Source organism: Echinops telfairi, unplaced genomic scaffold, assembly GCF_000313985.2.
Source record: "Echinops telfairi isolate 266 unplaced genomic scaffold, ASM31398v2 ScPeMD7_9;HRSCAF=40, whole genome shotgun sequence".
Taxonomy (NCBI): domain Eukaryota; kingdom Metazoa; phylum Chordata; class Mammalia; order Afrosoricida; family Tenrecidae; genus Echinops; species Echinops telfairi.
The window spans coordinates 67,560,829-67,576,346 of record NW_022103906.1 but is presented as its reverse complement, the minus strand read 5'-3'; the positions used below and the strand labels follow the sequence as shown (position 1 = coordinate 67,576,346).

Below are 15,518 nucleotides of genomic sequence, written 5' to 3'. Positions count from 1 at the left end.
ATGACAGGGCAAGATAATTAAGGTCCAGACTCAGAAAAACAAAGCAAATAAAAAAAACCAAAAATGATGCCACTCTTGGAGCTTACTGTGAAAGTGTGTTCCCAAGCATTTCACCCTAAGAGTTCAAAGAGTTTTGAAAATACTTCTAGAGAATAAGGCATCATGCACACTCATACCTACAAATATATAAATATGACAAGTTTATCTTTCTGTCTGTGACATGAAGGCCAAAACTATGGTCTCTCTATACATTGATTTCACTTTACTGTTCTTCTTTGGTGGGTCAAGGCTTGATGAGTTGTGTCAGGAAAAGTCAACTGGAACTTGTTTCTCTTGGATTGTAAAGCATCTAAACTTACCGGGACATATTTTGGAGTTCAAATGCTCTCCAGTGCACCAAGAAATCATGTACATTTTAAATATGTTTTCAGGATGTTGGGTACAATTAAAATGAAAATTCTTGTGGCTTTGATTCTATATTTCAAGTATTAGTTCTACAGTAAGTGATGCAATGTCTCTAAACTTCTTAGACATTTCAAAAAGAAGCCCCGATGGTTCAGTTGCTCACGTTGTTGTTGGGGGTCATGGAGTCAGTTCCAACCCTTCGCTACCTTATGCACTACACCAGGGAACACTGCCTGCCCTGTGCCTACCTCACAATTCTTCCTAAGTCTGAGCCCATTGTGGTGGCCACCGTGTCCATCCATGTCCTGATGGCCTTCCTCTGGTTTTACTACCTCTCGACCTTACCAAACATGATGGCGGGACTCTCCTGATAGCATGTCCAAAGAATGTAAGACAAAATATTTAGCTGCTAATGAAAAGGCTGGCAGTTTAAGCCCAGAAAGGTGATGTAGTCTGCTTACATAAAGACTTAGTGTCTCGGAAACCCCTGGGGACAGTCCCACTCTGTCTCATGAGATTACTGTGACCAGAAACCAAATAGATGGTAATGGGGTTTGGTATTGGGGGTTATTTAAAATGATTAACTTATTTTAGTTGAGATATTTAGTTGAACCACGTTGTTGTCACTTTAGGTGCTGATTATTCTGATGCTGAATTTCCAATTGCCTTGATTAAAGTAGAAACAGTCTATGGCTTGGATAACTTACATTTCACATTGGTTTGATCAAGATGATTGGTATGAAGGACTACAAAGAGTAAGATATTTATGCTGTCATTATACTTTTCTGTTATGTTTCACATGCCATGTTTATGTGTGTCACTTACAAGGTAGCTTCTTTGCACTGCAAAATTCTGAGGATTCAAAGGCATAGTACATTTCAAAGCAAAGTGCATTTCTTATATATGTTCTTATATAAAGATGTTAAAATGATATGTCAAAGAAAATGCATCACTTGCTAAAATAATAATTTTTACTAATGTTTGGAGCTTATCTTTAGTCTTTAAATATAAAATTATGTTTTATTAAATGTAATTGATGTATGAAAAGCAAAAATCTCAAGAAAGTAATTTCACCTATGGAAAAATATTTAGTTAAATGGAAGATAAGTGTATAATATTTGCTTGTATTGTGAAAGAAGATTTATAAAATTTTCTCAGGAAAAGCACCAAGCTGATAAATATTTAGGGTACTGCAGGGCACCTCATGTCACCTGGGATCAAATTGTTAAGAGAGCGGAAGGAGACGTGGTCTACTGAGTGGCTGTGATGCAGAGCTATGATGAGGTCTCCATGGACAGGTAAACAGCCCTATCAGAGGGATGTGTGATCCTGATGAGAAAATCAAGTCAGGAGAGGGGAAAGGGAGCAAACACACCCGGGAGAACACAAATGCATTGCTCTTGGTAGGAAAAGGCAGAACTGACCCCCAGTGGGGGGGGGGAAGACTGAAATGCTTTGGAGACCCTGGAGTGGGGGGAGTGCACCTAGTGGTATGCACTGAACGGGCCACATTGACCTGGGCTTCTGGGTGCATCTTGGGGACCCAGGTTGGGTTCCATGGAAAGCCGGGACATGGAATCCTGTATCTTCAAGGTGCTCAGCATGCTCCAGGCGCTGCACCAGTGAGATCCAATGTAGAAAATCCACTGGGTGAACGGGATTCTACCTGAGGATTTAAGACAGAAAATTCACGGTGTCTAAGGAAGTAGAAAACAGCTATACCAAGATTGTTGAACTGTTGGTAGGCAGACAAACTTGGTCTTGCTACATCAATGCCCTATATACTGTATTAAGATATATATTATTCTGGCAAACCTGTGACTGACCTTCTCAGTGACTACTACTGTAAATTTTCCTGACAATTAACCCCCATTGTTTATGTAAATAGCATCCAGTAAATACAGATTGATTCTTAACTAGTGGATAATTCAGGTATAGTGATATGGAGTGAGCCAACATTGGTCCAATATTCCTCTCTCAACAGAGCTTTAAAAAATTAGTACCAAGGGCCAATCAAAGACAATATTAACAGAAGATTGTTATGCCCCAGGGGGATGATTGATTAGTTTCTCTACCACAATTTAACAAGTAGCTTTTGAAAGGGAACCAAAGGCAGATTAAAAACAAACAAAGATCCAGTTGGATTTGGGCTTGCACTAAATCCTAGCTCCAATTTAAGAACATTTAATTCTTACATCATGGCCTTGATAGTTACTCACCCTCAGGAAGGGAACACAGAAGATGGGGGTGCTATAGCAAAGTGTGGTAAAGAAATTAGGTGCCCAGCTATCAGATAAAAGTGTCTGGGGTCTTAAAGGCTTGTTTCCAAACAAAGATCCATTTAAATAAAATGTCAACTAAGTCCACATGGAAGAAGCACACCACCATGGTAAACAACATAATCTGAAGTCAAAGGAGGGATTAGTATCAGAGACTAAATTGTGAGAATCTGGTTTGCCGAGGTTTATGGGTGCCTAGGATCCATTTGTGGGATCTACATAGGAAGTAAGCCTCCAGTGATTTCCCTCTATCCATAATAGAAGGAAGGGAGGAAAGTGGTTACTAAATCAAGTGCTTTGAGAGATGGCTATAGAAGATCAAAATGATAACCCTTATGCCAATGGTTAAAATCTTATCAGTTGATTCCCCCTCTGATGCACTTTAGGCCTGATCTGGTTTTTAACATTTTCTGTTTTTGTTTGTTTGTTCAGATTGGGGTTTATCTCAGATGTGTTATGTCATTGGGCATCTCCCTCTTGCTGTTGTGTTCTATGCTTTTCTGGTTTTCAGTATCTGAAACCCAGGATCAATGAACCTATAGGGACAGCAAGGAGAATCTGGGTTTCTGGGGGATACAGTGGTTGGGGTGGTGGTAAAAGGGAGCTGATATCAAGGAGTTCAGCAAGGAAGAGAAATATTTTGAATTTCAGGCATGGACTAAATGTTCTTGTTGGAATAATATCTTGTGTATTTGTAAATAATAAAGGACTTGAGCATCAGATAAAAAAGAATGTTTGAAACAGATTGTGGTAGCAGTTGTATAATATCGCTTGTTATGATTGAGCTATGGAATTATATGGTATCTGTATTAACTCCCAACAAATGGTTTTAGGAAAAAAAAGAGGAAAAATATTTAGGCTATTGATTGTGTTTCAAAAGAATCTGCATTGTTACTATGACAACTTTTACACAATATTTTCAAAATAGCCATTCTGATCTATTGCAATCCCAGAAAAAGTGATGTTGAAAATTATACCTTAGTTAAGAATAGTACATGATTTATCTTTGACTCTTTTTACCTGTTTAATGGAGGATTTCTTCATTTTTAAAATGGAGGCAATTTGTCTATTTTTCTTCTTATCCATGATTAGAACAGGAGGATCAGAACATACACTTGAACACCAACCTCCCCACTCCCGCCATTTGTTGTCCAGGGTAGATGTCCTCAGAGCTAGCGAGGCCGCCCTGAATTATCTTCCTCCCAGGCTAGACACACACACACACACACACACACACACACACACTATTTTACTCCATTTTTATTACCTAAAATCCTTAGCAATTTAAAACAACATTGTCTTCTTTTTTCAGATGCGTATTCAAGCTGTGAAAAAAGTTAGTAAGACTTTCAAGGACAGTAAATGTCTAAATCGGAATAAAAGTCATGTGAATCCTGAAACATTGTTCAGAAAACAAGTAGGAAATCCTGAGTAGTTTTCAATTGTGCAGCTCCACGATGGAAACAGTTTGGCATGTGATTTTCATAGCAGCATCCCAAGCCTTACAGGAAAGACACACACACACACACACACAACTAGCACTGTGTGTTTGTATTGTGTGTGCATTAAAATCTAATACAAAAGCATTTCTGATCTTTAAAATTAGAGGGATATGTACAATCCATATATATATATATCTACACAGCGGCTAGGGCTGAAAATATGATTGATAGGGAATATTGGAAAGGAGCCTGGCTGGTGTAATAAATTATGCATTGGCTGCTAACCACAAGGTTAGCATGGTTAGCAGTTCAAAACCAATAGCCACTCCTTGGGAGAAAGAGGCTTTCTTTGTCTTACAGAGTTACAGTCTTGTAAACCCATAGGAGCAATTCAACTCTGCCCTATAGGGTCACTATGAACCGGAAGCCACTACGTAACAATGCTTTTGTCCTTTGATTTGGAAGGAGTATGGGTGAATGCTTTCCAGAACGACAATTTTTACTAGTCTATTATTTTAAGGTGGCCTTGGGAGTGCCCATGAAAATTATGGGAATTCAAAAGCTTTTCCTTCACCTTGACCCTAAGGTGCACTTTAACAGCCAGTATTAGTGGCTTATAGAAGTAAATTCCTGATTCTGAGATACATTAAAACAGTAATTATTTTTTATATATAGCAATAGTTGAACCATAAAACTACTATATCTCTTTGTGAGCATGGACTCCTTGTTTAGATATGGTTTTATTTGAGTTCTTCATATTATTGTACAGAGTTAATGAAAATTAAAAAGCATATTTAAATAGATAAAATTAGCATATGAATATTGACATTAATGCATCCCAGAAATACAGCGTTTTCTTTGCCAAGATTTATATATAATGACCATTCAACATAACAGATTTTTAAGTAGATTCACTTAAAATTTTAAAAACATTATAGGGAGATTGCTTTTAGATTTCTGCATTACCATAAGTAATTTAGACATGTTTGAAAAAGAACACACATGTGTGACTTTCATCTTTTGAGCACTGACTTGGCATTTTGATTGTGGTATAATTAATACTTGTGGTGCATCTAGGGAATTAATTTCAACTTTGCTCTATGGTCCTATCTTGGACAGTGTTAGGAATTTATATTAGTTATACCTTAATCTTCATTAGGATTATTTGACATCTTAATATTCATGAATATTTAAAAGTGAGCTTTGTTGCTTATTGAAATATCGTGTAGATATAATCTAACCACTTCTATTTTATATTCCATTTACTTGTTTATGCCTCTTCGTCATATATTCCTTTTTGAACCCATCAATAATAATTGAATTTAGTGTAATTATAATGTGTGTAGACTTAGGATGAAACTGAACCACAATAAAATATAAGTTTAAAAATAAAACAAATATCTCTTCCAGTCCTGTAGTTACCAGGCTACTGATATTGTAAATTGCACATGGGGTGACTCAGTGCCCAGCCTTGTGAAGCCTGAGTAAATCTGTATTACTCAGTGAGTTTCAAGAATTAATTTTCCCATTTTTCTGTGATGTATGTTGTTGCAGGGCCAAAATGATTATATTTTATGAGACAACAAATGTTTGAAATAGGCATAGAAATTCTTAAATAGGACATACAAGATTGAAACATGCTGCAAAGTAAGAATAATAAGAGCATGTGTAATCATTTTCTGGGAAATATCAATCTTTCATATGGTATAGTATTTAGGATTTATATTTGAATATGAATAAATAGTGTGGAATGCTTTCTCTTCTCAATAATGCAGTATAACTATTTGTGTGGTCATGCATGCTGACTGCAAAGATAACAAATTTTTCTGTCCATTTATTTTCATCTCCTTGGCAATTGTAGGGATCATTTAATAAAGACTACTTAATTCTTGCACATATTTTCCAGTACTTTTGAAGAAATCTAGTTATAAATACCAGAATGTTTAAATATATAATTCAAGTTTTTAATGGTGTGATAGATATTTTATGATGTATGTTTTTATATTTCATTAAAAAACAGATTTTAAAAATAAGTGGCCATATTCCACTTGAATTTGAAAAGAATTTCAGTGGTTGTAGTGTAATACTTTCAGAGTTGTTAGAAACAAGGACAAATCAAATTGTCTATCAACATAGAAATGTTTATATTATGTCATTTTGGAAATCAGATAAAAAAATAAATCACGGTATTAAAATTTTTATAAATCACGGTATTAAAATTTTTATTTATATTTTTTATTAAAAAAGTATTGACATTGATTTAGAAGTTACTTATTTGTCTGAAAGAAATGTAATAGTAAATGAAAATAATAAAAAATGACTATATTACAGTTTAAGCATTTTTCCCCTAATTATAAACAGTTTATTTTCCAAGTACAATAAATTCAGCATTTGGCTAAATGTGATTTAAATAGCATTTTTAGTTTACAAACAAATAGAGAGAGAGATTGTAGGTCTCTGGGACAGCCTACAAAAGCCTATTTCACTCATCTGGAAGCTAAAATAATGTGAATAGTTCAGTGAAATAATTCACTGAGATTTCCAATGAAAACCTGTCTTGATGTTACTAATTGAAAACACATGTGTAAAACATTGTATTTCTGCCAGAGCAAATGGCCCCCCTAAGATTGATAGAACTGCTTCCTTATTATGCTGGTTTTTGCTTCAGACATTTTACTGGGGCCGGGCTCACTCCTCAATAGCAGGAATTTACTGAGATCACAATGGCCAGAAGAGCAGAGGAGGGAGCAGGAAAGGAGATCCTTTCCAGAAACAGAAACAGAAAAGATAGAAAGAAAAAAAGTGGTTTATAAATAAATGTTGGCTAGTGCTACATTGGGTTTGGGTTATAATTTATGATGTAAAATAAAAAATAAAATGAGGCTTTAGTGAATACATGATTCATTGACACAGAAAAGAACGTAGACATTAAGAGACGCTGCGTTAGTTTTTCATGACATTACTAGTTACCCCTGGTGCAGGATGGTTGATTAAACTTCTAGGTAGCCAGGTAAAAAGAAAAGCGAATACATAGATTGAGGCGGGGGGGCTATTGCAAGTACACAAAGAAGCACCCTTCAGATTTGTATTAAGTTGGTCATAGCTTATATGCCTGGGTTGATGTTTCATAGCTCTGATATTGTCTACATGGTGGTATTCAGAAATGGCCGTTTTTGCTGTTATAATGTGCAGTTGAGTTGGTTCTGATTCATAGTAACCTTATGTACAACAGAATATTAATCACTCCTCATTTTGTGCGTCGTCCTCACAGTTGTGTGTTGGAGTCAGTTGTTGCTGCCATGACATCAATCCTGCTTCATGGAGCACGGTGTGCTTTCCCAGCCCGGGTTCTCCTGACAATATGTTCGCAGTACCTGAGTCGAAGTCCCCTACCCTGGGCTCCACGGAGCATTCGGGCTATCGTTCTGTCCCAAGCAAGATTGGTTCATTCGTTTGGCAGTCTGTGATAAGTCAACATTCTTTGCCAACACCATAATTAAGATGCATCATTTCTTCCATCTTCCTTATTCATCGTACACCTTTTGCATGCATATGTGGTACTGAAGATCCTCTAGCTTGTCAGTTGACACTTAATCCCCAAAGTGACATCTTTGCTTTTTAACAATTGAAGTAGCTCTTTCACAGTATATTTGGCTAATGCTCTATATCATTTAACTTTTTCACTGCTGTTTCCATGAAGGTTGATTGTGGATTCAAATAAAATAAAATTATTGGCAGCTTCAAATTTTCTTCATTGGCTATAATTTTTTATTGCTCCAGTTATGAAGAGTTATTTATGTTGAGGTATAGTTAATAAGGAATTCTGTATTATTTAATCTTCAGCAGTATTTTAAGTTTTCATCTCTTCTATCAAGCAAGATTTTGTCACGTGCATATCAAACAGTGTTAATGTATCTTCCTCAATTTCTGGTACTATATTCTTCAAATAGTCCAATTTCTCAGCTTATGTGCTGAGTATACATATTGAAGGGGTATGGTTAAAGCACACAACCCTGCCACACACTTTTCCTTATTTTAAACCTTACAATATCCCCTTATTCTTTTAAAACAGCTGCCTTTAGGTTCATGTACAGAGTCCACAGGAGCACAATCAAGGTAATGGAATTCCCATTCTTCACAGTATTATCCATAGTTTGTTTTGATGCACATAGTCAAACGCCTTTGCATAATCAATAAAACACAAGTAAACATCTTTCTGATGTTCTCTGATTTCAGCCAAGATCCATCTGACATCATGAATGATAGCCCTTGTTCCACTTCTGAATCTGACCTGAGCCTCTGGAAGCTCACCATCAATGTACTGTTGTAACCATTTAAAAATTATCCTCAGCAAAGTGTTACTTGCATGTGATATAAATAATAGTGTTCTATAATGTCTGTATTCTGCTGGATCACCTTTCTTTGAAATGGACACAAATACTGATCCCTTCTTGGTGGTTGGCCAAGTAGCCTCTTCCACATTTCTTGACATAGACAAGTGAACACTTTCAGAATCGCCCCCTTTGTTGAAAAACATTCGTTGGTACTGCATCAGTTCCTGGAGTCATCCTTTGTGCTAGTGCCTTTAGTGCAGCTTGGGCTTCTTCTTCCTGTATCATCAATGCTTGATCAGAATGTGATCAAGCACATTAATGTGTCCCTTCCGTCTTCTTTTGATGCTTCCTACTTCATTCACTCTTTGCCTACAGCAGCGTTCAATATTGTAATTTGAAACTTGAAATGTTCTATTTTTTATTGAGAAATGCTGAATGTGATCTTCTATTTTGTCTTTCTAATTTTTCACGAAGGCTTTGTTTTGTCTTCTCAACTGCTCTTTGACATCTTTTCAGCTCTTAAAGTCGTGGTTCTTTCCATTCACTTTAGCTACTCTTCATTTAGGAGCAGGTTTTAGAGTTCTGACATCTGTCTTAGTCTTATCTTTCTTTCCCCTTTTTAATAAGTGACCTTTTATTTTCTTAAAGTAAAGTAACCTTGATTTCATTCCTCAAGTTATCTGCGTTGTTCAGTCATTTGCATCCAGTGCATCAAATCTGTTCTTGAGTAAGTCTCTAAATTCAGCTGGCAAATACTCAAGGTCATATTTTGGCTCTTGTGGAAGTGTTTACATTTATTTCCTTTAGTCAGTGTCAACTTGAACTTTCACATGAGCAATTGGTGTTTTGTTCCTCTGGCAGTCCCTGTTTGGATGTGACTGATTAAATATAGAGTTTCTGTATTGTCTCTTTCTACAGATGTAGCTGCTTAGAATTCCATCTATTAAATCCAATGATATCCATGCGTGTAGTTGCAGTTTATTTTGTTTTTAAAAACGTATTCACAATAAGTAAGTGATTAGTCTTGCAAAGTTCTTGTGTGGGCTCTATCACTAAGGTGGTGATTCTCAGCTACAAACCCCTCTTTGTTTTCAACTTTTGCTTTTCAATCACCAGCAATTATCAGTGCATATTAATTGTATGTTTTATTTATTTTAGACTGCTGAAAATGGTTAAAAAATTCAATTTCTTCATCTCTGGACATTAGTGATTGGTACTTAAGTATGAAATATAGTTATATAGTAACTGGTCTTCCTTGTAAGCATATGGATATTATGATATCCCTGGCATTGTACTTCTAGAAAGATCTTGAAATATTCTTTTGACAATGAATGAAATTTAATTCCTCTTCAATTTGTCATTCACGACATTGTAGACTCCAGGATTATCTAAATCACATGGTGCATTTAGCTCACTGTTTCATGTTTGATAACTTGCATTTTTTCTGATTTACTTTTTACATTTCATGGTTAGATTATTAATAGATGTTTGCAATTGTCATGTACTTTTGAGCCACACCACAAAAACAAGTGAAGGTCCTGAAAGCTTTGTCCAACTCACATCATTAAGGCTGACTTTAAGGAGGTAGTTCATCCTGAGTTGTATTTTAAGTGTTTTATAGTCTGATCACCTCTTCATCCGGCATTCTATCAAAAAATGTCCCACTCATACTCTTAAGGTTTTTATTGGCCTTTGTTTTCCTGGAAATAGATCGCCAGGTCCTTGTCCTAGTCTAACTTGGGCTGGACACGCCACTGACACCTGCCCACTCTGGGGACCCTGCTGGCATTGAAACACTGTAACGTAGCATCTTGTGTCATGGCCACATGCAAGCCAGCATTGTACAACAAACTCGCGGATGAGTGGTGGGTTAAGATATTAACATTGTACTTTTAAAATAATGATAAACATGAGTAACATAAATTAAGTATTGACCATTAATAGTGTCTCTTAATTAATGCAAAACTAAATGTATTATAGCTCCCAGTCAGCTACTAACAAAAACAAAATATTTTAAGACTATCATTTTATTGACCTATTTCCTTATTTAAAAGTCATATATGAAATTACCAGTGATAGAAAATGGATATTTGTATGGCATATCTTTGTAGTATCTTATATTAGTTGTTACCATCTTTATTCTTAAATGGATCCCTAGTCGTGTAGTGGTTATGCCTGGGTCTGGGAACCAACCACATGGTTGTCAGTTCAAAACCACCAGAAGTTCTGTGGAGAAAGACTGAGCTTCTTTCTACTCAGTAAACAGATTCTCAGAAACCTACAGGGGTTTGCTGAGTCAGCACTGACTCAAGACACTGTGGTTTGTGGGGGACGGGGGAAGGGGGGCTGTCTACTTTTACACCAATATTTTAGAACGTATTGTGAAAGATCTAATTATAATCTGGTCTGGATTCTTTACCTTTTGAAAGTTTTGGTGTTTTTTGTCATTAACTTACTTTTTAATATCACCCATTAGAAAACTATATAGTGTAGTACTCAGCACTGATAAAGCTTTTTGTCTTAAAGCTATCTTCAAATTTGGTGATTATCTGATATCATCAAAGCCCTGACAAACAGCAATACTCTTCGGTGTATTTCCTGAAATCTCCTAGGATAGTTGTATTTAGATTCGACAGAGAGAGTCAGAATTCTCTGAGCCAAGAGAAATTTAAAAGAAAACTCAGGGCAGATGCATTGTTTTAGATATGAGGAAGCAGAGACTTACAATGAAATACCTTTATCCAGTTTACACTCTACACTTAGTATCTGTTGTCGTTAGATGATTTTGAGTCCATTTGACTCTTAGCGTCTCCCAGTGACAGAGTAGGACCAACTGTAATCTTTAGGGAAGCAAATCTCTCCCAAGGAGTTGCTGGGTGGATTTGAACAGCAACCTTTCTCTCGTTTTCCTAATTTATCTACCTGATGTCTATGCATACTGGAAAAGATAGATGTAAGACAATACATTGATCATCAAATTATGGAAATCACTCATTTTTCTCAAACTTTACTTTTCAAGAAAAACATGTCTCAGGTGCGGCAAGTAGGACTGCTGCCTGCTGGCTGTCAGCCATGGAACAAAGACGTGTGCGCTGCCCACAGGGACAGGTTTGCATATTGTGCTACCCTGGCCGTCTACGTTTATCAGGTAACACCGAGACTCCTTCACTTCCACTTTTAATTTTGTGAACTAAACCTATCACTTAATTAAAATCTGTTACTACATTTTTCTCCCATGAAAAGTACAGTGCTATCATTTGTATTGCTATTTATTTTTATTTCCTGTTTTATCTCTATATTTGCTCTATTGGGTTTATAATGAAAAATTTTATAAAATTTTTGGAATGTTAAATTGCTGAAATACTAATTGACTTTAGAGTCTTTTTAAAGTTGTTAACCCAAAAGAATCTCTCAAGAATTAAAAAGACCCATTTTTGGAACGGTGAGAAAATTGCCTTTAATTCCCTTTGCTTAGTTATTCAGGATAAATAAAAGGAATCTATTTCATTACTTATTTCAAACCTCTGCACAGGAAGAACAGATGAGCTGAAGACTGTGGGTGGTCCACTGGACGTCAGATTATAATTAGAGTTAGTGTAGATATAATATATTTTGAGGTATTATTTTGCAGAAGCCTTTACATTCTACTTTATTTCTTCATGCACCAGCACTCTCCAGGCATCTCTTGTCAACCCCCAATTTATAGAGTTAATGGTCTCTTGAATAGCTCTCGAGAGGTGTATCTTAAGCCCTGAGTCAAAGCTTTCTTCTTAAGTTTCTCTTATATCCCCAAGTAAATATTCATACAAACCAGCATGCAAGCTTTGACTCCCTGCTCTACTCACTTTCTATATCCTAAGTAACCAAGGGTTGTTCTAATAGTCTGTATAATTTGTATCTTCTATCATCCTTCCTTCTCTCTTTATTCTTACCTTCATCGTTTTTTCACCTGAATTGCTACAATCGCCTCTTAATAGTGTCTCCGACTATTGGACTCCCTCAATCAAATTCAGGCCAGAATAATTAATCATATGCTATGCAAATCTAGCTGTTTTGCTGTCCTACATTAAAATCTCTTCACTTGCTCCTCATTCCTTAACACTAACATGTAAATTTCATAGTATGACATTCAAGGTCTTTCATGATCACCCTGTATCTGCATCTAGCTTGCTGTGTCCCAGGCGTACAAAGCAAGCCTCATTTTGCAAAACATCTCTGACTCTCACATCTTGCCTTTACTTACCCTGAACTTCTGTCAATGTTGCCTGGCTAGAGAACACTTCATCTTTGTTCAAATCTCAACTCAAGTATATAATCCCCCCCAACATCCTACCTATGCCCTTTCTTATTCATGAAGGATCTGTCCTAGAATTGACTGCCTCTGCTTCCACATATCTGAAATGAGGATTCCTTATCTTTGAATTTGCAAGTTCAAAGTGCTCTAAAAATTATAGTACATGAATATAAAATGTTACTATGATTTTCAGAAGAAATATTTATTACATTGCACCAAGGGTCAATGTAAAAAATTTGATAATCTATTCTGAATAGTGACATTGATAGATTATCAGAGTCTTTTGAAGTAGTGAATGATACTTATAAGTGCAATTAGAGTACTTTTAAACCATACTGTATTGAACTAATTTATTGAAATATAAAAAGTAGAGTACCTTATGGTGCAATGCAATAAAATAATAGTATACCCTCATAATAGTGACTGGTGGGCACGATATGAATAGATTAGCAAATTGATCATTACAGAGAGTGTATTTAATATACACAATACGCATGCAAATGCAATATGTGTAATTTATTTGGTAAAGCGATTAAAGATAATTTGTGTACAATGTAGTTTCTTTAGACATTCATGGTGTTTTTCTACCAAGTTTGTTATTTATATAGTTTCTTTCTAGTGCATCATTGTTATATTCCTAAAAAGTAACATAATTATACATTAAATAGCTGAATCACTTTTCTAATTAACTTATTGATTCCTACTCGAAACCAAAATGACTGTCCTTGGGGCAATTCTGACTCAGAAGGGGACTGTAGGACAGGGAAAACCGCCCCTGGGATTCTCTGAAACTGTAACTTGAACAAAGCTGAAAGCCGTCTTCCTCCCTGGGCGCAGCTCCTGGTTTTCCAAGGATTGACCTTGAGGTTGGCAGCGCGTTGTGCAACCACTGCAGCGCCAGCACTTCAGGTTGTTCCTCCATGTACTGAGGCTTCATTCAGTGGTTAAAGTGAATCAATGTAAACTTACCATAGCTGTAATGATATTTCATTGGAAATTCCATTGGCTTATTCTGGGTTATCTTTAGCAATGCTTTTAGGGAAATTTGTTTCAGAATAGCTAATGTTCAAATAGCAGAAGATCCAGAAATTAGAGAAAGTCTTAAGAAATAATTAGATATATAATAAAAATTATATAGACAAAATGTTCATTGCAGCATTACTTATGATAGCAAAAATTAAAAATGGTCTATATATGAAACAATAGCATAATGGTTCATTCTTTCAACAATATTTCTTGAGTCCTTCTATTGGTCAGGTATTGCTAGACACTAGAAATGCAATTAAGAACAAATGTTCTTTCACGGAAAGTATAGTCTTGGAGTAAAGGAAAACTAAAGCCAAAGCCAAATTCACTGCCACTAGTTGTTTCCAACTCTCATAGGACAGGACAGAACTGCCTGTATGAGTTTCCAAGACGGTAACTCCTTAGGGTTTTATGTTTCATAGTATCATCCCAAAGATATTGATAACTGTATCCCCAGCATCACCGGTTTCACAGTATTTTACATCATCCCAAATATTTAAAATTATACCGATAAATCATCTTCCTTAATTGAAAATTTCAAATCTTTCTATAATGATCCTGCAGATAATTTACATTTAAAGTGTACTAGCTAGTGTAAGATTTCCAGGTTTTCATGCATTAATTTTGTTTACTGTAGATTCTCCATTAATTAATGGGTACATACTCACAAAAGAAGTAGGAAGACTGAGGCTACTCCTTTTGCTCATTTACACATGAAAATACAACAGAATACTCGATCCTGAAAAACCCAATAATTAAAAAATGGGCCAACAATACCATGGCTTTGGAAAATTTGGACACAGTGATGTAATAATGGGAAGTTGTTTAATTTAACCTTCTATTTCCTTACTAGACCCACAAAAACAGATTCCCAAACTCACTATTTTTCTACTAAAAGTAGGGTAGTTTTGGAAAATATAACACTGTGGATTATCATGTGCTCTTGAATTTTAAACATTTACTTTTACTAATTTTAAATATTTTTTACTTAATTTTTACTTAAAAAATTTACTAATTTACTTAAAAATTTACTAATTTTTTACTTTAAAATGTTTTACTTAAATTCCTTCCTCTATTTTCTTTCTTTTTGTTTTCCAAATTGTTTGTTTCTGCTGATTGAATACACTTGAGAACCCTTGAAAGACTAAGGCTTGACATGTATTTTTATTTTTCTTATGATGTATACTAGCTTTTGATTTTGTTATATAATTTTAACAGGCACTGAATTGTCCATAAAAACATTGATTGTCTTATTTGTATATTTTGTTTCAGTTGGATCATCATTACAATGAATTCAAACTTCATGCAATAATGTCTGAACATAAGACAACAATCACGGCCATCTCCTGGTGTCCACATGACCCAGATGTGTTTGCAAGTGGCAGTGCGGATAACGTGGTGATCATTTGGAATGTTGCAGAACAAAAAGTTGTTGCTAAACTCAACAATACAAAAGGTATCTGTTTTCACTTTTATTTTGCTGAATAAAATATTTTTCCTTAATTATAACTATTACTACTTTTCGTTCAGATTTTTATAAGACATATTTTCTAGGTTTCTGACAGAAACTGTTAAGTTTGACATTATGACCTATTATTGTGTGTGTATGTGCCTCATTTCTTTATTAATAATGTTCTTCTCAGAATTTAACAATATCCCATATGTGTAAGCAATTTTTTACTTTAATAAAAATAATGTATTTGAAATCTTAAAATCAGTTCAGGATCTTGAATATACT

The 15,518-nt window shown here is 35.4% G+C and overlaps 1 protein-coding gene across 1 annotated transcript in view; it reads left to right on the top strand.

Moving 5' to 3' along the window:
• WDR17 (WD repeat domain 17) overlaps positions 1–15,518 on the top strand; it is a 112,114-nt gene that overhangs the window by 15,152 nt on the left and 81,444 nt on the right. The window contains exons 2-3 of the mRNA XM_045286574.1: positions 11,480–11,608; positions 15,053–15,236. Coding sequence (XP_045142509.1) covers positions 11,486–11,608; positions 15,053–15,236 — 307 coding nt within the window. The 5' untranslated portion in view covers positions 11,480–11,485. The remainder of the gene's footprint in view (positions 1–11,479; positions 11,609–15,052; positions 15,237–15,518) is intronic.